At 40.1% G+C, this 23,264-nt stretch overlaps 3 protein-coding genes across 10 annotated transcripts in view; 1 reads left to right on the top strand and 2 right to left on the bottom strand.

Moving 5' to 3' along the window:
* The window catches only part of clip1a (CAP-GLY domain containing linker protein 1a), a 28,958-nt gene extending 27,857 nt beyond the window's left edge, over positions 1-1,101 (top strand). For all 4 annotated transcript variants that reach the window (XM_074669525.1, XM_074669524.1, XM_074669526.1 and 1 more), the window contains one exon: positions 25-1,101. In XM_074669525.1, coding sequence (XP_074525626.1) covers positions 25-253 — 229 coding nt within the window. In that variant the 3' untranslated portion in view covers positions 254-1,101. The remainder of the gene's footprint in view (positions 1-24) is intronic.
* LOC141789951 (leucine-rich repeat-containing protein 43-like) lies at positions 1,086-10,511 on the bottom strand. 2 transcript variants are annotated; one of them, XM_074669534.1, is made up of 12 exons: positions 10,323-10,511; positions 10,005-10,211; positions 9,320-9,430; positions 8,768-8,907; positions 6,538-6,776; positions 6,284-6,447; positions 4,175-4,352; positions 3,620-3,759; positions 3,445-3,534; positions 2,512-2,730; positions 2,325-2,427; positions 1,086-1,841 (listed from the first exon to the last, which is right to left on the bottom strand). In XM_074669534.1, the coding sequence occupies exons 1-12, from the start codon at positions 10,407-10,409 to the stop codon at positions 1,705-1,707; spliced, it is 1,815 nt and encodes a 604-aa protein (XP_074525635.1). In that variant the 5' UTR covers positions 10,410-10,511; the 3' UTR covers positions 1,086-1,704. The 2 variants fall into 2 exon arrangements, with proteins under 2 accessions (XP_074525635.1, XP_074525636.1); XM_074669535.1 differs by having other exon boundaries at positions 1,086-1,836.
* Positions 10,512-16,970: 6,459 nt separating this feature from the next.
* The window catches only part of mlxip (MLX interacting protein), a 15,817-nt gene continuing 9,523 nt past the window's right edge, over positions 16,971-23,264 (bottom strand). For all 4 annotated transcript variants that reach the window (XM_074669529.1, XM_074669532.1, XM_074669530.1 and 1 more), the window contains exons 10-17: positions 23,131-23,237; positions 22,901-23,006; positions 22,693-22,805; positions 22,393-22,500; positions 22,152-22,279; positions 21,914-22,037; positions 20,184-20,313; positions 16,971-19,076 (exon numbers count right to left, since the gene is read on the bottom strand). In XM_074669529.1, the coding sequence (XP_074525630.1) occupies positions 18,970-19,076; positions 20,184-20,313; positions 21,914-22,037; positions 22,152-22,279; positions 22,393-22,500; positions 22,693-22,805; positions 22,901-23,006; positions 23,131-23,237 (923 nt within the window). In that variant the 3' untranslated portion in view covers positions 16,971-18,969. The remainder of the gene's footprint in view (positions 19,077-20,183; positions 20,314-21,913; positions 22,038-22,151; positions 22,280-22,392; positions 22,501-22,692; positions 22,806-22,900; positions 23,007-23,130; positions 23,238-23,264) is intronic.

Below are 23,264 nucleotides of genomic sequence, written 5' to 3'. Positions count from 1 at the left end.
ACGCAGAGTTTAATCTTTCTGCAGCCATGACAAAGAACCCGTCAAAAAGAAGCTCCCCCCACGGCTGTTCTGTGACATCTGTGACTGTTTTGACCTCCATGACACCGAGGACTGCCCCACGCAAACTCAGATGCCCGACTCCCCTCCACACACCACCTACCACGGCACCAAAGGCGAGGAACGGCCGTACTGTGACATCTGTGAGGTTTTCGGCCACTGGACTGACTCCTGTAACGATGACCAGACCTTCTAAAGCCTTTTTTTTCCACCCTCGCTCGCACAATCAGTATATTTGCACATCAAATTTCCATCATGCGGTGCTTTTAGGTTTTTGGTTTGTGTGTGTGGGTTTAGTGTGCTTGTTTTTGCCAAGCATCTTTATCGTCCACGCCATTCCTGAAGCGCTCTTGTAGGAGAACCTTCTCCTCACAATCTCTTTCCAAAATAAATCCAGTCATCAAGACAGAATAATGATCAGTAGTTAACTCTCTGTATTTGTTACTGTACATGACTTTGAGGGGAAATGTTTGATATCTTGGGTTTGTGTGAGTGCTGTCAGTTGATGTGTCAGTGTGGAAAAAGCAATCGTCTTTCTCAAATCTTTTAATTTATCATAACCTAACATGTTTTGCACAGCTTGTTGGGGGACTACAAAGAAAGTTAAGTATCATAAAAGGTGTTTATTTCAAACTGTAAATGAATGGAGTGAGAAACAAATGTCAGTTTGTGCAAAAAAACAAAAACGGTAAACTATAGTTTATTTTTTTAAGCCTGGAAATATTGTGTACTCTTTGAAAGTTTGATAGTATGTGTGTCATTTGTGAGGGGTGATCAGATGGGAGTGGAACCCAGGGCTTTTTGGCTTACAGAGGAACTTTTTTATGGTCTCAATGAACGAAGTGCTGGATGATTGGTGAGATTTGAAGCACTTCACACTTTGTGTATCCCCTCAGTTCCTGTGAAAGGGCCTTTCCAATACGTTTCTTTGCAATCAAAAGACAATTTATGTAAGAAACAATTGAATATTAAGGCATTTCTTTAACAAAATGTTTGAATATCTGTATAAAAAATAAAGGAATTTATGTATAAATTAAAGTCAAACGTATTTGTGCTGGCTTTCTTTAGAGGTGTTGAACAAACTGAGCTGAGATCAAGCCTGCAAAGGATGCAGTCATTGGGTTTCTTATTTAGAGTGTGCAATATTTAACATCTTTTAGGTTTTTAATCAGACATCCTTTTAATTTAAAAAAAGAAAAAAGTTACAAGTTCTCATTTTATCTGGTCTCTATTAAGACTAAACTTTGTGATACAGGTTACAGTGGTGAAGAACAAAACATTTGCACTGCTGATGACCTTTTTTAATTTACAGTGTGGTTAAATATTTTTCTTTGATTTAAGGATTTCTTCTTCAAATGTGATGTTAAAGTTGTCTCAGTCACATGTTTGTTTTGAAGCTCATACCTTAGCTAGTTACCGTGAAGATAAAAATAGACTGATTAACATTTAATCCACTCCACCTTTGACTGTTGTCATTTTGAAGTACAGTTTTCTTCTGTGTTGTATGTCCTGTCATCAATAATTGGAGACTGAGTTTCTTCCTATTTGATGGATGGATCTGCGCCCTGGCTTGGTCAGAGATAAAGCTAAGTCGGTGCTCTAACTAAAGAATGAATGACAAGCTCAGGACAATACAAAGTGTTTTCTTCAGGAGTTTTGGTTTGAGGTCAGACTTTGCAGAGCTTCAGATGCAGACCCCCATTTCTCTAGTTCCACTGTCAACTCCACAGTCATTTGATCCAGTTGGGCAGGTCCAGGGTTGTCTTTTTGGTTGTCCACCTTGCCTTTAGAAAGATACAATGATTACAATTACTGGTTACACTCCAATTTAACAGAAAAAATCATTTTAAATGAATAAGATCAGCAACAAAGAATGAGCACCGAATTAGGGTACTTTTATGAGTACTGGGTACCGATTCACATAAAATCAAACGGTACCATGTTTAGGTAAATAAACACATCCTTGTGACTGTGAGGGAGTGGAAAAGTAAACGATTGTCCATACTGAACATGAACACAGCATTGCAAGTTTACATGTTGGGAATAAATATGTTAAATTGAAAAACTTTGAGATTTTATTTTTACACAAATTAATATTTATGACCACATAAATATACAAAATAACCAAATTTTGGTAGATGATACTGATGCTGATACTGATTGCCAGGTACATGGCATCAGTACTGTGCTGTTTCAAATGTGAAAGGTACCCATCCCTCTCAGCCACAGTTGGAGAAGTGATTGAATATCTCCATAAATGACTCGACTTTTTGAAGCTGCTGAATTCTTCTGTCCGGTGCCACTGCCTCCTCTCTGCTTTAGCTCCTTCTCCTCCTTCTTTTTCTCCTCTTTCTTTTTTTTCCCCCGATCCTACAAAAAAGGAAAATGTATAAAATACAGAGTTCATCTGATTCTTAGTTGATCATCTATCATATCTGCATTGCACATCCTTGCCTTCACACATGTTTGTGCAACTCCCCCCTCAGGCTCTGCATGAAGAACATCAAAGTCACAGAGGACATCGACTTTTTGATCTCTTCTGAGCAGCTTTTGTAGGGGTACGTGGACGGATGCCAGGACTCTTGTGATGGGGGCATCCTGGACCAGCTCCAATGCTGGTTTCTTCTTTTTGTCTTTAGACTTGTCTTTGGTGGAACCAGATTTGTTTGTGGTCTGGGGAAGCAAAAAAAAAAAAAAAATGTAAGTGTTTGAATAGAGTCCAGTATTTAGCAGGGGTTGTAACACAGAACAGCTACTGTCACCTTGACTTTTAGGAGAAATTGCACAGAACAAATATCACAGTATTACTACATGAATGATCTCACTGTCTTTTCTTGTAACTGTGGAAATTTCAGGAGGCACCTCCACAATACTTATTAAGAATCTGTCAAACCTGAATGTTTGCATATGTGAGGGGTTTCAGATGTGCCTACGAAAGGACTTCTGACTGTGGAGTTTTCTTAAGGGGACATCAGTAGAGATGTCAGATATCAAGATTTATGAAAGTTTCAAGAGTTGCCAAAACATAACTAGACTGAACTTTTCAACCTGTGTTGGGAGTCAACTGGATGCTGGAAACCTCAGTGATATTGCCTCAGATTGATAAACATTGTGGATTGGTTGAATGTTTGTGTTGGTTGTATGAAAAAATAAGGAATGAGACATTATGTTTTGCAATAGTGAAGAAAAACAGCCGAAGTGTATTCATTGAGTAATGAAGAATCAGACTATGATCAAAATAAAGCTGTGCAGCCAGGTATGTTTTTCTATTCTGGTCCGCCTCATAAAAGCATCTGCTGTTTGAGCCTGTGATGTCTATTTAATGCTGAACAGGTTGTTTAAAGGTGTCCTCACTTTATGAGACAGTGGGAGAGAAGATGAACTCACTTCTTTTCCTTTCCCGCTTTTCTTGTCCTTTGCAGCTTGGTTGGGTTTGACTGTGGTGATGTCTTCTGAAGGCGCAGGCCATGACAGAACCTAAAAAAAAAACAAAAACAAAATATGAGTCTGCCCATACTTTTTCATCCAAACTCTCACTCCCCTCAAGATTAACTTCCTGTACCTTTTCTTCCTGGATTTGAAAAAGGAGTCCCTGATTGAGGAATCTCTTTAACCCACTGAGATCACTAACAGTGTATGTCTGTGTGTCACTGAAGTCCATACACTCTGACCACGCCAGCTTTGATGTGATGTGTCTTGACACTGTGGAAGAGAAATCACAAAAAACACACACACAAGTGGGAGCATGGCACATAGTGCAGTGAAAGTGTGTTAAGGTAACACACACAAAAAGTATGGCTTTCCCCGGACACAAAACTGAAATAAACCATGATTTAAAAAACAAAATGTGTGAAATTGTCAAAAACTCCATGAGTATGGACCCACAAGCTGCTCTTACTGTGCATTTCTCAGAGGGATGTGGTCCAAATTCCAAAAAATGATAAGGAATCAGTTATTCATGACTCAGTGAGATAATATATCAACATACTGACACTGTTTCCAAACTGAGAAAAGTTTATCCTCTTGTGTAAACTTCTGCTGAAGCTCTATCAGGGTGAAAGATGGGTGTGCAGTGACACATTCCCCTTTCAGTAACATCAGAAAGTGTTTTTGTTACCATGAGCAGCACCGATGCAGGTCTCCTCAGTGTGCAGTGTTTCATCTTGTGTGTTTGATCTGGATCTTTCTTTTTCTTGTTCTTGGTTTCTATTTGAAGACAGTCCGGCATCACTGGACCTGGTTTCTGGTCTCTGGGCTTCAACTGCTGGGTCACATTTCGACTTACTGTCTGATTTCTGTAACGCAAAGATTTAAAACTGGATAATTGCATGACATTAAAAAGCACTGTTCCTTCTCCTGTAATGATTTTTTTTCTATTGATGGTGCCACTTAGTGGTAACAAGCACAATTTAGTTGCCCCAGATTTTACATTACTGATGAAGGCCCTGAATAGATACTGCTGACAACTTGGTCATAGAGTGCCTGGGCTTACTCTCATACACTGTCTTTTGTGCTGTCACTATCAGCTTAAACTGATTTACTTATGTATTTACGTTAAAAGTGAAAGCACCACCTTTATCACCTTTTCATCATCACCTTTAATTGTTGTTAAGGGACACAAAACTTTTTGTGGCTTCAGTGATATTTTTATTACTTTTTCTCCTGTGTTTGTCTGGAGATCCTACATGTAGCCATGGCTGCATTGTTTACATGTGAACTCAGCTGTTAGCAGCCTGTAGCATGTCGATGCTAACTGGTGTAAGGCCTGATGTCTTCCCACAAGGTGAGGAGAAGGAGGTGAGGACAATGTGCTGGTTCTCAGGTGTGAGCTAAGAAGTGACAAAATGGACCTGTTCTTCCATGCATCGTTATTGGGAACGTAAGATCTATCTCCAATAAAATGGACGAGCTAGCCATGCTAACCCAGCAACAGAGGGAATACCAGAGGGCAGAGTAGCATCATGCTATTCACAGACATGGCTAACAGAGCTAACATCCGACATCAACTCCATGTTGGAAGAGCTTCACCTGCTGTGAGCAGACAGGATCCAGGAGACAGAGACTGAACAGACTGCTGAAGAAGCTCAGTCCTGGACCCTGTGGAGGTGGAGGCTGGCTGAACTGGACAATGATGGACAAGCTGTCATCATCTATTTTCTAATGGACCTTTTAGCACTTTCTTAACACTTTCTTACTTTTGTTTTCTTGATTGCTGCTGTGACTTCAATTTCATTGTACTTGTTTCAATGACAATAAAGTTCTATTCTATTCTAAAAAAAAATCTACAGCTTGGAAACACACTCATATCCTTATATCATATCCTTTCCAAACACCCAACTGCTGCACACAACAAAACATGCACAAAGGTGTGAGTGTCCCTTTGTCATTAAATTAAACAGATGGAGAGCTGAAAATTGTTGAATGAGAAACTATAGAAAAGCCAACATTTTTACAAGTCTTTACATAAAATGTGATTTTAAGAGGTGGTAATTTTGGAGGAAATTGTTTGATTGACCCCATTCATATGGATGAAAAATAGCTTGAACCAGGGGCGGAGCCAGGATTTTAGCTTTGTGTTGGCAAAACAAATTTTATCTGAGCCTTAAAATACAAACGTTAGTAGATCACTATTTAAGTAAATGAACTCAGTCATGTTAGTTGTCTGACAACTAGCATGGTTGCTCATTGCCACTTTAATATCTAAAGATGTACCAACGATGGCTCTCCATAGTACTGACCAAAGAGTAGCACTCTCAGCACCAGTGGGCTGCAATGGCTTCCCATCTGTTATGGGCTGTAATAGCGGCGACATTAACCACTGTTGGATTAAAGACAAAAAAATCTACAGTCTTTCCCAAAATCATTCAATCAATCAAAGATTGCCAAACTCATTTTTTTCATTAAAGCAGGACATCTAACAAAAGCAGAACTAACTTAAAGTAACAATATGTTACAATGTTCTTTTAAAACTGATTTAAAGTAAATGTATTTTCAAAAAGCAAATAACTAGATTATTTTTTGTAATTCAAGTAAGTTAAGGATGGGCTTGTTGAAAAGTGGGTGAGCCAGGGAACGTTGGGCCCAACTTATCTTCCAAGCTTTTTCGCTGGCTAATATATTTGTTAAAACTAATAAATAATAAAGGTCAGTCTGGCCAAAACTGTGACTTTGTGGATTGTTTTAAGCTAACACGGGCAGGAGGGCAAAGCACAGAGGAATACTTCACCTGATTCACTGCAGTTTGAAGGCTAAAGAAGCTGTACGAGAGGTAATAGCTGTAAGTGATGATGGGGAAGTCTGAAGCATTTTCATCCACACTCATCATAGGATCTGGGATTCCTCTCATCCTACCCACTCTCACTGTGGCTGTCGCCTGCTCCATTATCAGATCTGTTGAGAAGAAAATGATCCTCATATTGCAGACTGTAATGAAAAGAGACGTACCATAACACACTCCAACACTCCAATCCACAGTGTCACCTCTCATCTCTGCCAGGCCCCTAAAACAACACCTTTCCTCTGGGGAGATCCTCAAGGAGTCGAGACAGGAGAGCTGTGGAAGACTGTCCACGGTGAGGCCCGGGTAGCAGGACGCTAGAGTGAAGGGATTTCCCTCAAGCACCAAGGTCCTGAGGCAGGGCAGTGTGCTCAGGGCCTTGAGGAGGTCCCACTGGTCCTGAAACTCACAGTCACTCAGGTCCAGACACACCAGCTGAGGCCTGAGGTCAGACAGAGACTCACAGTGCTTGACCAGAGTTATTTCTTTATTTTTGTACCTGCCCAAAAGTTACACAAGTTACAAAAAAAATTCTTCCTTTACCTACTGGTGATAAAATAGCCGTCTGGATGCATTATGTTATTATTGCTTTAAAATGGTCTAAAATGCCTGAGTGCTTTGGCCCCTTTTCCAGTAATATAAACTTTTTCACACTTTGTAAATGATTTTTGCACATGGTATGTAAATATTAGTTTAAAAGGAGGAAAACACAAAAACGAAACTGTGTTCTTAGGGGGGTTAGTGAGACAGAACATTGGCGCAACGCACAGATTATTGCAGCTCTCTGTCAGCGGTGGTTTTTTTTGTACTGAGCAAAAACTCGAGGAGTTACGGTATTCCAGAGCCGGTCGCACCATAGACTGTATGGCCATTCTGTATGGCTTATGAAAGTAGTATGTAGTAGGCACTGCCTACTACATACTACTTTCATAAGCAGTATGTAGTATGACTGTTCAGTTGGGTTAATTTTTGTAGTATGCTACGCTGATCTTCAGTTTGAAGAAAACGGAAGTTGGCCATGGCTGACTTTTTTTCCCAAAAAAACTTTATTGAAAATTTACAAAAAAAAAACCAAACAAACCACGAGTAACTTATCTGCAAATATATTGCCAGAGAGAGCATTTTGTATTAACTTTCAGTGGTGGAGATGATGAGGATTTAAAGATAAAAAAGAAATGGCTCTTACATTTTTATTCCTCTGCTACTCCGGTTGTTGTTGCTCCGCTCTCTGCCATTTTCACTTAGGATATGGGACCAGGTGCGTTGCATTGTGGGTAACAGTAGGCAAAGCAGACTGGTCCGATGCATACTGTGGATTTTTCCTGATTCAGTACGTCATCCGGGTGTTTTTCTCATACTACAACTCAGACATTTGTTCGCATACTGCATACTGTATACTGCATACTGCATACTACATTTTGGTCGAATCAGTACGCACTGCTAGTATGGTATGCAAATTCGAAAACGGCCTGTGTCTTACTGAGGGAAAGGAGACACCTTTCTACTGTATCTAATGTCCTTAGTGGTCACATAGAGCTCATACAACCCCACTTCAAAAAAACTGAACTATCCCTTTAAGGGTCCACACCATAGGTGCACACTTGATATTTGGTCTGTAAGGGTGAAAAGAGACAGACTTAAAAAAGGACATTTAAAATGTTTGTACTTTATTGTCTCCCATGTTTAAAAAAATCTAAGATTAATCACTCTTTGCTGCTTTAGCCCGCATTTCATCCAAAATCTGTCGACAGAACGACCTTGGGAAGAATCTAGTGCCATATTGTAAAAAGTGCCATGATGGGATGTATCGTTATCTTTGTATGAACAAAATGGGCTTCATGAGTCAAAGTGCTGGATTTATTCATAAACGTATTTCTGTTTAATTAATGATTCACTGTAAAAAGAAACCTTTAAATTCTTCCCTACATGATAACATTAAACACACCAGAAGTCTCAAACTGCGCCCTTTAAAGATAAACCTCTTATTCAGAGCTTTGATATCTTCCTGTTGGAGTCACTTTGTATGAGTGTGCTGGCTTTACTCCTACTAAAACAGTCAAACCTTGTTTTATGTAGTTCAACATCATCATCACCTCCTCACACATCAAAGGAAAACTTCCAGTGTTACTGCAGCAGGTGTCAACATTAACACATTAAAAGAAAAGTTATGAAGCTGTAGCTCTTTGTGATCTTTTGATAAAAAGAGCTTTATGAATAAAATGTGTTATTGTTTATTATTATTAAATCACATGTAGAAATATGACTGTGATCAACCAGCAGACTTCTAGCCTATGTGTGTGTGTGTGTTTGTGTGTGTGTGTGTGTGTGTGTGTGTGTGTGTGTGTGTGTGTGTGTGTGTGTGTGTGTGTGTGTGTGTGTGTGTGTGTGTGTGTGTGTGTGTGACAGAGCGAGAGAGAGAGAGAGAGCGCTGACCAGTATCTTCCTGTTAAATGAGAGATGTCTTCCTGGGAGCCAACTCTGTTTGAGCTGAGGCCGAGGTACTGCAGGTGAGGAGGTGGGCAGCTGGTAAGGCTGTTCAGAGCAGACACATCGTTGGCACAAAGCTCCAAAATCTAAAGAAAAAAAAAAAAAAGGTCAAGAGTCATTCATCACTAACTTTATCACAACACCTACTCCACTTTGACCAATGAGTGAAAAACTTTTTTCTTGTGTCACACATTGAGGCATCCCCCAACATGTGATAACAAATCAACCTCTGGTGTGGAAACAAGCGTTCAACTATGAGTCACTCTTTAATTTGTGTCACCGTGTTTATTAAGCTTGTCTTGAAAATGCATGATAGGTGTCAGACAGAACAAGATGAAAAAAAAAAACACTCTTCACATTTTTTTTTCTGGTCTGACACAAGTTTAAACTGTTACATAACCACCTAAAAACATCACAGAGCCCATACTTTCATAATATTACATAAGAAAGAAATGACTTAATCTGCAGGGCTGCAGAACAAGCTGGTACAAGACTTGCCTTCAAACTGCTGGGAAGATTTTCTGCAGGTATTTCATGAATCTTGTTGGCACTCAGCACTAACTCTTCCAGCTTGGAGAACCTCAGCAAGCCGTCATCAATACTTGATACCTGAACACAACATGAACACAAACATTCAGGTTTACAACCATGTAAGAATTAACTGACTTTGTGTGACTCTTTTGTCTTAACAAAAGTTTAAGCAATCTTCAGATCCCCTGAGCCACCATGGGACCCTTGAAAATACAAAGATTTTTTTTTGTATTGTTGTCTATATGGGAGTTTTGTGGGTTTCGTTACCAAGTTAAAAGTGTGCAATTAGCTTTGAAAAATGTCAAAACCATTTCAAGGGGTTAGCCTCTCAGCATGTTTTCAGTCAACAGGTTAGTGGATTTAGTGTGCACACATTTTTTCCTCAGCATAATGTGACACTCATGTTATTTTAGTTGTGAGACATTTCATTCTTCCAGTTTATCTTTGATTATCATTTTCAGATTTGAAGAGGCAGTTTTTCTGGGGAAACCACAACGTTCTTTTTACATTAAGGGATCACTGTACCAAAAAGGAAATGACATATGCATTTTTGTTTTACATTTTACAAATTAAACCACACATAAAAGGAAAGTAGCCAGCATAAAACTGCAAGGCCAACATTGTAGGGTAAAAAAAAAATAAGTCCACTCACATCCTTGTCCACGACACGGAGTATGGTGAAGTATCTGTACACAAAGTCAGTATTCAGGCGTCCTGGCTTGAACACAGCTTGTTGTCTGAGGGCAGAAGCTTGAGGGCTCCACGATGCATCAATTTTCCATGGAGAGTGAGGGCAGCTCAGCAGATCCAGCAGGGCACCAGTCTCCTCTGCCTCTGCTCCCCCTTTACTGGCTGATCTCTGAGAACAAAGTTTTGCATGCAGCAACGAGGCTTCTCGCTAAATAATAATCATCATTTCATTCCAGAGAGTACAGCACCAATGCAAACTGTTTTATAGCTGCTAACTCACCGAGCTGCTGTATCCACAGGGAAAGTGATCCAAACACAGGCGATGAATGAGCTTCTCCAACACCACAGATAGTGTGTTTGAACTCATGCTTGTTGAAAGAAAATCCTGTCTGAGTTTGAAATAAAGATGGAAATAGCTAATGATAACTTTGTCTCTGGTCAGCCATGAAGAAAGAGGAGCTGGGTGTTTATTTACTGAATGCTTTCTGTTGCCTGGCAACAGCTGGGACCCGCTCCAGGAGGGCTGTTTGAAGACTGGACTTTGCAGGAAAACCACCGCTCATCTTCATTCAACTAACTTGTGTGTGCTCTTCAGCTGCAGGTCACATTTCTGCAGCCAACAGCTGGACTGCTTCTCCAGCCTCAAATTATGCAATACACAAGACAACAGATAAAAAAAGAAGCATCGCTTTCTGATAACTACCATATTTTCAACATGGTCCTTAGCCTGTGTAATTGTAATTTCATTACTTGAGACATCCTATGTCCTGTTTTTTTTTCTTCTAAAATGCTACCTGGCCCTTTTGTCATCACACCTTCTGCCCAGCTTCAAGGCCCTGTTGTGTTATTGCAAATTCATTGCTTTTGTTTCCACCATTTGAGACCCCTCATCTCATCATTTCCCGATAAGCTTCCTGACCCTTTTGTCATCACACCTTCTGCTCAACTTTTAGGCCTGATCTCAATGTGGACCCTGCAGCAGACAGAGGGGCGTTAAGAGCACCTTTTGGGGCATTTCTCTCAAGCATAAATGTTTTACTCGAACGATGTTCGAGGTCTTTCTTCACTTTGACCGCTCGTGTGTTGACTGACCTTTTTCTTTGCAAAGGAAAATAAAACCTTGCTGGCTGGCAGAAGTCTCTATTTCATTCTTCATCAGAAACAGGAAAATTTCCACAACAGCCTGTCGGTTTATTTCTGCTGATATGTTAATGCTTCATTATTTATGTCATTGCTGTAAATCACAGATGCCTTCTTCCCTTGTAAAAAAAAAAAGATTAAACTGTTTTAGAAAAATTCTAAGTTGGGCATTACAATTTTTGTTGTTGTTGTTTATTAGCACAAAGCACTATAAAGCTGGCATCATCTGTTATTATTCTAATAAAAAAAAAATAGACTAACAACTTAAAAATTCAGTCTTTAAATACAGTGTTAATAATAATAATTATAATGATAAAATAAGAATATTTCAACATGTTTTTAGCACATCTTCTGTTATGAACTTAAACAACTACATGGTGACAAAAAATCATAAAGCCTGCAATGTTTTTCACAGCAGAGCCAGCACTTGAGTATTGTTATCTCATTTTGTCATCAATGGTGTGAGAGCTGAAATGAATTGTGCAAATGTCCGGTAGTGGGGTTTCCGCTCTCTAAGTGTCTCCCTGATGGGAGTTGTTAAAAGGAAACTGATAAACGAGTAGCGTATCTTTGAACTTAGTGACACTGGACGTCGTCACGGGTCAAAGGAGGTGGAAAACAGGAAACAGGCAAAAGTGTTTCAATCCAAGGCTGATAGGATATGATGAGGTCATCTAGTTTCTGTTTTAATGTTACGACTAATGACGTTAAGTTATGACAGGATAACTGTGTGTTTTTTATTTGCTGGTGTTTTAAAGGAGTTTGAAAGAATCATTTTGAAAACATTTTGAAAGAAAAATTCTACAGTCATGGAAAAAAAAGTTACACCACCTTTTTTTTTCTTCAATGTCTTTTTCATTTTAATGTCTGGTACCACTAAAGGTATATTACTTGAAAAATACAATGAACATGACAAAAATGCAGCTGATTACATGATATTTTATGTCTTATTTGACATGCCTAAGCTTTATTGTCTATAAGAGGCCATATATGTCACGAGCAGCACTGCACATACAAAGGCCAAGACTGGCCTGTAGCACATCTCAGAAGTTGGCACTGCTGGAAATTGCCACAAGACTGAGAGACTGGTAGCCAGAAAATTGAAGCTCTCCAAGACAGTTGTTCATTACACCAAGAAAAAGAAGGCCTAACATTGCTAGCTGGTTGAGGCAGGAAACGTCTATTTACCCCATGAGATGACCGTGCACTCATCACTTCCTTGGTCAGGAATCGTCGTAAGACCTCCAGGGACCTTAAAAATAAGTGGGCACTGTTGAGAGGTGCCACTTTTTCTGCAAGGACAGTTTGAAAACGACTATTTGAAGCAGGTCTGAGGTCACACAAGGAAGAGGCGCTTCATCAACCAGAAGCAGAGGAAGGCCTGGTTACTCCTTGATCAGAAGGATTGGACCGTTGATGATTGGGCAAAGGTTCTCTTCAGTGATGAATTCAGTTTTGAGGTCAGGAGAAACCTACAAACCAGACTGTCTTGCCCCTGCAGTAAAACATGGGGGTGGATTGGTGATGATCTGAGGTTGTTTCAGTCCAGGTGGAACGGGGGCAAATGCAATTGTATGCAGGGCAAATGAACCAGGTCACGTACAGGGCTACTCTTGCAAACAGTCTTTTCCATCAGCTGGAATACTCCTTCCTGACTCAAAAGACTGGATTTTCCAAAAAGACAATGTCCCTTGCATCACAGTGAGGTCAGTTAAAGCCCAGATGGAGAACCTGAACACCTGAACCAGGCCTTGGCCAGCTTAATCACCAGGTCTACATCCACTCAAAAACTGGTGGAGAGTATGCCAAAACGCATGGTTGTGGTCATCAAAAACAATGGTCATGCAATCAAGCTCTAACTACTGTGAGTTTTATGAGACTAAAACACATGAATGGCGGTACAATGCAATTGCTAATGTAAGAACTTAAGTGAATTTGGTTATTATCAAAAAAAAAACAAAAAAAACAACAGAAAATGGCGAGGCATCAGCACTTAAATTGAACTCTTCTGAGCTATTTTTGTTGTTATCATTATAACTGTCCAAAAAATACCTGAAGTACCAGGCATTAAAATGAACCAAAATAAAGAAAGAAAGGGTGGTGCAATGTTTATTTCTATGACCGTATGTCATTCACACGGGACAAAGTAAAGTATGTCATACAACATTTTAATCAACTCTCTTTTAATATATGAGAAAAGCAGCTTAGGGTTACATGACGAGTACTTTTACAGAGCAGCATTCAGTTGTTGCCTTTTTTTTATCTAACTGACAAACATCAGATTTCTTTAGATAACTGTGGCAGTTTGCGTGGCCAACCCATATCAAGTTGTCGCGGAAAGCACTTCTCTGAAGAGTAGTTACGAAATAGGAAATTTAAAAAAAAACACATTTTTTTTTTTTGTGGGAGGTGGGGGTTGGTAATGCCACAGAGGCATCATCAATGGAACAATGGCACACATTAAAAAAAAGCTTGAGTATACATAAGGCTGGCACGTACCAGTTTGGGTACACCAGCAAAAAGACGAAAGACTCATCATGTCCCGTGGTAAATACATGTTTTTATTTTTCTTAAAATGAATGAAATGCTGCATAGTTTTTAGCATCTATAAAGCTACAAAGTCACTTTAATGATTTAGCTACGATTACAAGACCTACTGCAGAGGAAGAGAAATGAACTGAACATTTATTTTATTGCTAGTTGACTTTGCCTTAAGGAGTCAAAGAGGTGCGGTCCTTTCAGCTTCTTGGCTCCTGCACTGATTCGCAATGAAGTTTTTCTTTCTGACCTCTGCCATCATTTACTTTCTCGAGATTTTCATGCCTTTTGACTTAAGCAGGCTTTCTGTTCTCCATCTATGCAAATGTCAACATCGAATTTTGAGCAAGAACTTATCTCACAACTTTGGCTTTCTTGTTTTTGAGTACACAGGACTGATTTAGATTTTAATTCAAGTTTCTACGGGTGGAAGTTCTCCGTCTATGTAGATGACAGCATCATGTTTTTGTGTATATCACATTGCAGATCTCCTGATTTCTTGCATCCTGGTTCTACACATCTTCTTTATTGCCTCGTACCCAATTACACTCAAGCAGCTTAAGGAAAAGTTGGAAGCTCAGTGGCCCTGTTGGTGTAATCTACAGATGGCTGAAAATGAATATGTAAGTAAACACACCTCAACAGCTGATTGAGTGAAAGAGCCTCTTGTAACAAGCATGAAGATGGTGCTCTGCATGGTATCTTTAAATGTGTCATCATGAACCTCACTTCATCTCTTAGGCCAAGGCTATGTTTGGCGACGATGTGCCAGACTACAAACACAACAGTTCAGAGATCCTGCAGGAGATAAAGATCCCAGTGGGAGAGGACATCAAAGACGTCCTGCACTCCATGTGTGTGATCGACCACTACTTTGTAAAGCTGCCAGGAATCATCACAAGTCTCACCACCACGCACAAGGGGATCATCAGAAATGTGGAAAAATTTCATGACCAGTTCAAAACAGTAGTGGACGACAGTATGCACCTCAAGTGCCACATTAGAAATATAAGCAGCGATGACTACGCCAAGAAAGTACTTGGCATTCAAATCATTTACTTCACCGGTCAATGGCTGAGGAATTTCACAGGGTCCGACCCGGACTGTCAAATTCCCTGAGAACACTTTGGATAACATATTTATGTATTTATTTATATTTATATTTATTTATCCTTTTTAAGGAGTTGTTGCAAGTTTCTTCTTATTATCACCTGTATATTTATTTATATGTCATGATTTATTTTTTATTGTCTTGATGAGTCAGCGTTGCACATCTGCATTCTGACTGGAGTTTGTACTAAATAATAAAATCTTTGAGTGTCACATTTCATTTCTGTGATGTCGCCCATCATTCGACAGAAAACGATATATCTGTGAAGACTCTCATCGAAACATTGCATTGATATCACAAGACTAACCCTCAGTCTGACCTAAACTTTACTTTCTTTCTTACCTTTAAAACAAGCTTAGTGGTTGAGGGGAAATAAGTGGTGGTCATTGAAAAATATCTTTAGTGTAAGATTTAAAGAAAAAAACGGAAAAAGAGAGCTTTATTTTTTATCATATATAAATAATATATTTAGTACACTTATTTATACTTTTCTCATGATAACAGGTATAATCATACCATATTGAGTTATCTTTTTAATTTGTATCAACTTTTAGACCTGAAGGTAAAATCATCAGACAGGAAAATAAAATTACCTTCCCCTGGACTTTTCTTTTGTTGTGACACACTCACCTTTTTGACTTTAAAAGTTGTAATCAGATTTGTGGTTGAGTGGAGGCAGGCCACGCAATGAGTAGGTTTTCACGGGAAGAGATTCCTCATAGGGAACCCCCAAACCTGGTATGTGTAAGTGTTTTTTCACTAATCTTGTATGTAAGCAAGGCCAAACTATGGAAAGGAAAATCTGAAACTTGATTTTTATCTTAAGAGCCTAATAAAAGTGATCCTCAAAAGCTGGATCATAGAAAGAGTCACCTCAGAGAAAAGCCTACAGCTGACTAAAGCCTGCTGCTGTGATGGATTGCTATATTGGTAAGAGTCCAGCTCAGCCTATTATTGATGCAAGCAGTCATTGAAGTTGGACCTCTGAGGAAGGAGTTGCTCAACTTTCAAACTCTCACTCTCTCTGTGTATCTAAGTGTAGTCAAGAAGTTTTTATCATTCCCCATGTGTGTTCTTTGATCTGACTCTTGCAGCCCTCACCTTCCTGTGCCTGCTCATTGCACAAACGTCGTGCGGAACTGTGAGAAGAGGGAGAGAGACCAGGGCTGTCAGTGCAGCCATCCAGATGATGAAGGAGGAGATACAGAGCACCCTGAAACTCATGGTAAGCTCAGCTTTTTTGGAAATTTGGAAATTCACATTTGGAGCATTTAAACTGATACTCTGCTGGTTTTTAGTTTATTTTTTTGTAACATAAGGTTATTTTCAGGCTGTTTTAGTGACGTTGCGTCTAGAGTTTTGCTACCGTTCATCAAAGACTGATCAGCTGATCTTCAGGAAAAAGCAAGCTACAGTCGCATACAAGAATTAGCAAAAGATTGTGCCAGATTGTGAAGTGTTCACATTTATGTGCCGCACGAACACGCATCCTGTAGTGACATTTTCTGTGAAGGGGGAAAATATTTCTCGGAAACAAGAAGCGATCATTTCATGTTTTCAGAGAGATCGTATTTAAAGGGACCCCTCTGTTCCTTGTAGTTACCGTGTTTGTTTCTGATCACCTGTGTCCCCTGCAGACTGACACTGGAAAGCTCCCGGTCACCTCCTGCTCCTCCCACAACTTCTCCCCGCTGCTGGGGGAGGGTCAGACCCTCACCGCCAAACACGTCTCCTCTTTCGGCTGCCACCTGGAGAAGATGTCTGCCCTGACCCAGAAGAAACTCTCCTCTGACCTTCTGAACATCAGCCAAATTGCTCAGGATGTGGCGCTGCCCACAGTGTGTCAGGACTGCTGCAGCTTACCTTCCTTCAGCGAAGACACGGAGCGGTACCTGCACGTCAAATGTCTGCTGCAGAGCATGGAGCAGAGGATCAACCAGGCCAGCTATGACTCCTCTGCTTAGCATGACAAAACAAGTCTATGTTAACCAGTTTATACGGATGGACGTGTAAACTTACTGTGCCACGAACTGTCAGTATCTGATGACAAATTAATATTTATTCAAATCAAGGTGATATTTATTAAGTTATTTAAAATAAAAGATCAAAGCAAGCTTAACAATGTTGTTGCTTTTATTGTAAGGCATCCTTAAACTTGTTTCATGAAGACAATTTTGAACATGGGAAGAGAAAACACTATGATCAAGCATAAAGGTATACTCTTAAAAACAGACCAAAAAAAAAAAAAAAAAAGAGGAAAAAATGGGCAGATCTAATCTGCAATATTACACTGTACATAATTTGTTGAAATACCCCCAAATAGAAACAAAAACAAAGGTGGGAAATCCAACCTTGAGTGACAAACTCTTTAAATCAGAGGATATCAGAAAAATAAAACATTAAAATCATCACACAAACACTGAGCACAAACCATCGGGGTCTTTTATCACAGGGTAAATCATGTTGTAGTTTTTGTTAAATGGGGACATTATCAAACTAAGAAACCAGTTTGCACTCCCAACTGCAACATTTGAACGTGCCTTTGGGTCCAGTATGGCTATTTAACACATTTAACTTAAAACAGACATGCTTAATTTGCACTACTGTAATACACTTACACTTGAACTCTTAAAAAAAAAAAATGTGATAACTGCCCCTCAAACGTCATGAAAGCAACAAGGAGAATATCTCTATCTCGTAGAAAAGCAATGCTTTTAAATCAGACATTTTGCAATCCACAATAAAAGACGAAAAAGAAAGCTGCACATTCATCAAATACAAAACACAAGTGGTGCCTCTTGCTACCATAAATCTCAGAGTAAACTCAGTAGTTCTGCAGAAAAAAAGAGCACAAACACCAAAATCAACATCTGTCTGAGTGAGGTGTGCTGAACCACAAATAAAAAGAAAAAAACAAATCAAAACAAAAACAGGAAGACTGATCAGCCTGCAGAGATCACAAATAAGGGCACTTTATTTTACCGTAAGGCTGATAAATGCCAAAAGTGAGGAAGCAAATTCTCAAGCACTCAGCATTCACATCAGTCATGACAAATAAAATGAACTGGATGGACAGGTACACTTGTCTCATATGGCTTCTTATCTGTGCCTTTTTCATTTCTTCAAACATGGAAGACTGATGTGTCTTTTTCTGCCATTTAGATACAAAATCAGTACAACAGCACTTAAACCAAACCATTTTACGTAAGGTGTACCCGCACAGACAAGTTTTCCTGCAGAGAATAATCCTGACTCCATTTGTTCATAGTTGAATGGAGAACAATCCTACCCATCAGCACAGCCCTGAGTGACCAGCAAAGACCAGAAAAGACCCCCACAGCAGCTGGGATCTCCTAACACTGTACATGTAAATGTAGTTTTTATATATACGTATACGAAAAGAGTTTGTAGTGCTCCAACTTTTGCTCCATATGGAGGCTGCACATAACTGACTGCCAAACTCATATGTGTGAAATACTGTACCTAAAATGAGTGTGAAGATGAGCAGAGCGAGGACAGCATGACGGGAGGCGTTCAGCATGGACGGGCGACCACTACCTCTACCTGGCTACATGACATTCACCTGAGTCAATGAGAGATGGATTTTCACCTCTCTTTAAAGTACTCGAACATGTTTCAGGCAACCCTCTACATTCTGATATCAAGTCCTTCCAGGAGGTTTCAAAGCCTCCATACAAACACAAACTGTACTGCTAGCTAGCACTGCAAACATTTTTTCATTGCCCTTGTGAAAAAAAGCACATCTAAACACTTTGTACATCAGAGAGATATCAACATGGACAATCACTCAATATTTCCCTTTTTAACACAATGCTATGTTTGTGCATGATACAAGTTTAAATGTTTACTGTTGTTCTCAAAGCAAACCACAAGCACCACCTTCAAATGAACCTCCCCTAAAGCAGGTAAAGGTAGTAGCAGTTGCTGTCATTCAAATATATAACTATAAAGACGCTACTTTTGCACAACTGGTGATGTCATAGAAGGAGTCTGTGTGAAAGTAAGTCCCAGCCCCTTCAGACATTTCTCAGGGAAGTAGTGGATCCGTGGAAGACTTGGTTTCCTTGCTGAATGAACTAAAGGTGAAGTAGTGATGTGTCATTTTGATGAAACGAGGCTACACGTCCGTGTGTGTGATGGCTTGGATGGCTTCTTCAGGCAGCAGGGAGGGGTCGCTGAGAATGGATGTGGTTGTGCTCAGATGACGAAGGGTTCTCAGCACCACTGGAAAACAAGTCGTAGAGTTTTATTACCATTACACGACACATGTGATGTAGCTGCTGGAGGAAACTGGACAAATGTGCTTTTTAGGGGAAGTGGTGTAAAAACCCTTGGGTTCAATTTTTTCACGACAGCGAGATTTACCAGGAATGTTCCATGACTGCAGCATCGAGCACAAATGTTCCAGCATGCCAAAGAGCCCTGTGTGTCGTTCACAGGACAGGATTTAAAAACTCATTTGATCATTAAACATGAGGAGAGTGACTTATCAGATATTGAATATCAAAGAGGTGCAACCAGCTTCATTTCTTTCTGAGCACACTTTTTTGTCACTTCGCTTTATCAGATCATCTGATTGTGGTGGGTAGAGTCACATTGAGCCAGGGGTTTGAAATTTAAGGTTTAAAAAAAAAAGAAAAAAAAAAGTAGTAAGTCTAATCATTCCTTTTTGTTTATGAAGTCAAAGTTGAAGTAATATCATGCTGTTAGATTCTTGGTCTTGTTATATTAGAAACAGTGTTAGTTGTACTTTTATAAACTGTTCATTGAATAATTCACAGCAGGAAGGAAATGGCCTCTCCGCTGAAAAATGATACACAACCACAGATCATTTATGTTGCAACTTCAGAGGAGTATGTCAGTGGTAGTTGGAGAAAGGTTTCATAGTATTTTTGTGCAGCTGTTAAATGTGAAGTCTGTCAACTCAGGGACTGAGCAAACTTTCACACGTCTTAATGTAAACAGACAAAACTTTCACACCTATTAAATTTGAGCCTTTTCCTGTGATAAAAACGTAGCATGAACTACTGTGTGTGCATGTGTGTGTGTGTGTGTGTGTGGGAGGGATGTTCGTAGCATGATATCAGTGCAGAATCAAAATAGTAAAATGTAGGAGGGTGAGTACACTCTGCTAACTTTCAAAATGAGATGAGAAGGTGTCTGCACATCCATCCAACATCACATTGTGGCTTCTGCAGCATGCACTGTCATGTCCTGACTCATCTCGTCTCGTCAGCTACTGTCATCCTACTTCCAACACTCCTGGATTGTGCAGCAAAAGAGGATTCTCACACAAAGTATTACCACAGACAGTTGTTGTGTTTGACTTACTGGGCCTGAGCACTGGGAGGGAGCAGTGTCGATCTACCCACTGGAGCGTGGTCTGAAAGAGTTCTGCTTGGTTTGCAGTGGACACCATCCCGTTGAAGGAGTCAAAGAGAGGCTTGATGATGATGCTGAACTAAAACAGAACAGAGTCAAGGTCCGTCATACAACAGTGATATAATGGGTTTGTGCCTGGATTGTTTCACCTTTTGGCACTATTTGTGTTTATATGTACTAATATCTCTGCCTGCTATCAAAGCCGTATGTCCTGGACAAGCAGTTGCTAACCTTCTTTAAAAAGGATGGGACGAACACAGAGTTGTTACTCTTTAAAGGTCCCATATTATGCAAAAATCACTTTATTAAGTCTTTTAGTGAAATTTGTGGGCCTTTGGCTTTCCTCCCAGCCCCAAAAATGTGATATTTAATGACAAAACCTGTACTTCGTAGTGCTTGTAAATGTAAAATCCTGACCTAAAACGAGCTGTTTGGATTTTGGGGATTTGCCAACGTCAGCGATTCCCTTTTTTGACCAATCAGGAGCAAGTCTGACCTGATTGATCCTCTGGAGCAGATATCCCCAAACCCCCTCCCTGCCCACTCTCCTGTAAACAGCCACATAGTTCAATGCACAAGCTTCCCATCTCGGAGGAAGACAAGACTAAGTGGAAATGTGCCTGCTACACTCAGTAAAACTGTGCATGTTTGTGCTAGTCACTTCACGGCCGACTGCTTTTCCAACTTTGGACAGTACAACAGAGGGCTAGTGAATAGACTGGTCCTGAATCCAGGTGCATTACAAACCATCCTCCAACAAACCTCAGACCCTGGAAATGTGAGTATTTTAAATGCTGTGTGCTGTGGAGCAGATGTAGGAGCTTTTCCTCAGTGTCCCCCCTGTCTCTGTGTTAGCTTCAGGATGCTAACTTTAGCTGCGGTTAGCCTGTTGTTTTAGCCTGTAATGTTACAGTAAACGAGCTTCTCTGTTTTCTAAACATTGTGCACTTGGAGCTCGTGGCGCTGCTCTCAGTGACGTAGAAGAGTGGGGCGGTATCAGCGGTGACTCATTTACATATGAAGGTCACGCCCACTAAATCAGAGCGTTCTGAACAGAGGGGCTATGAGAGCCTGGAAACAATGCTGCTGTGCTTGATTTATTGGCTTTTTGGACCAAAACATGTTACTACCATTTCATGAAGACATCAATGATCCATGTTGAACTGCAGAAAAGGAGCAGAATATGGGACCTTTAAAACTACTCAGAGAGTGCAGACCTCCGCCAAGCATATTGTCATGCAGATTATCACGCAACACTTTAGTCCTACTTTAATGTTATACTCCCTTTCAGCAGACTGTCTGCTACAATTTGGTGTTTGGAGTTATATACACATATGGTGAAAACGGCCCTATCGCACAATGATAAAGAATCCTTTAAAATAATTCTGGATCCAGACGGTGATCTGGATCACCTCCAAAATGTAATCACTTCTTCCTCCCCATTTCATCCCATTTTGAGCATTTTCTGAAAATGTCATCAAGATCCGTTTGTAACTTTTTGAATTATGTTGCTACAGACAAACAGACAAACTCTCCCAAAAACATAACCTCCTTGGCGCAGGTCAAAATGCAACCATACTACAGTGGATATGATCATCCTGAATCATGAATCAGTCAGATTTAAAGGTGATCCATTTGAGGTTAAATTACTGAGAGGCTAACTTCATTAAGAAGGATACAATCCAGAACTTCCAGTTCTGAAGAGTTCGGTTCTTCACATATTCACTGAACTTCTCCTGCATGTGGTCGATTCGATTCCTCCTGATAGGCACACCTGTTGCAGGTAGCTGCTCCTGACACAAGCTGTGGTTGGGTAGAGACAGAAGCAGCTGTGAGTTAGGTATTTGTCCAGTGTCAGTGTTCCTCTTGTTCATCATTACTGGATTGATATAGTATGTTTGTGTTGTTTTCAATTACTTTATGGAGGTGTTGAGCCCCTCGATCTCCTCTCGTAGCCTCTTAACCTCTTCCTGTAGCTGCTGCCTCTCCTGCTGGAGCTTCCCGATGTGCTCCACTGTCTTCTGCAATGTGACTGCATTACTGATCTGAATGCACAAAGTTTAATGACAGGGAAGAAGAAAAATAGATCAAATTGTGAGCAACACAGAAGGCATTCACTTTCCAAAAACACTGCCAAGAGAGGGAAACAGTCACTTACATTTGATTGTGACTTAAGAGTGGGAACGAGGTTGCAGAGTGTTTTAAAGCCAATGTTAATGTTTGATCGTCTCTTTTGTTCTGCCGATATGTGCGTTGTCCTTCGTCCCTGTTAAACAAAAGAAGGGGAAATGGTAAACGAAGCCGATTGAAGGGGAGTGTGTAAGGAAAGGCTAAAGATGTTATGTGCAAGGGTTAACATTTATCCACTGTGCTACTTGCATCCGAGATGTTTTCATATGTCCCTGAACTCTAACAGTACTCACACCTGAAATCTTTTAGAAAACATAAACACACAAACCTGGTTCTGTTCATTCTTTACCAGCGGGGCACTGCTGCTGATCAGGGCCTGTGGACTGGGGACTTGATCCAACCCACATGGAGATCCTTGACTTGATCCTGATTGACTATGGACTGAAAACAGAATTTAAAATAAATAAAACCTTGTAATAATCAGTCCTTCATTTTAATCTGCTTCTGACACACAATCAAAAAACACAATCTCTCACCGACACTAGATGAGGCTTTTTGGTTTTTGCGGCTGGAGGAGTAAGACTTTTCTTTGGGAACAATGGGCTGGGTAGCTTGCTGCGACACTACGTGAAAACTGGGGGCCTGGTGTTCATAAAAAGAGGATTTCATCAAGTTTAGACCTTAAGCTTGATTTCTCATTTACATACAACAAAGGGCAGAAAAAGCTTAAAAAAAAGAAAAAAAACTTTTGGAGCTGGATACATACTCCTGGAAGATGAGATGAAGCGAGGACCACTCCTGTATTCTGGACAACATCACCCTTCAGAGGAGTTGGTGTCACAATCACAGCATTGGCATGACCTGGGAAAGGGGCTGAGCAGCAGTGTTAAAGCAGAGTTA

The sequence above is a fragment of the Halichoeres trimaculatus genome, unplaced genomic scaffold, assembly GCF_033239565.1.
Source record: "Halichoeres trimaculatus isolate MK-OKI-2021-1 unplaced genomic scaffold, fHalTri1.1 fHalTri1_scaffold_5, whole genome shotgun sequence".
In the NCBI taxonomy this organism is placed as follows: domain Eukaryota; kingdom Metazoa; phylum Chordata; class Actinopteri; order Labriformes; family Labridae; genus Halichoeres; species Halichoeres trimaculatus.
The sequence above is the reverse complement of the archived record's forward strand: the minus strand, read 5'-3'. Positions and strand labels throughout refer to the sequence as shown.

Coding starts and splice junctions, on each gene's coding strand:
- LOC141789951 (XM_074669534.1), bottom strand. CDS start 10,409: ATGAGTTCAAACACACTATCTGTGGTGTTGGAGAAGCTCATTCATCGC. Junction 3,535..3,619: donor TTCAAATCCAGGAAGAAAAG/GTACAGGAAGTT, acceptor TTTTTTTTTTAG/GTTCTGTCATGGCCTGCGCC. Junction 2,731..3,444: donor AAAGCGGGAAAGGAAAAGAA/GTGAGTTCATCT, acceptor TTGCTTCCCCAG/ACCACAAACAAATCTGGTTC.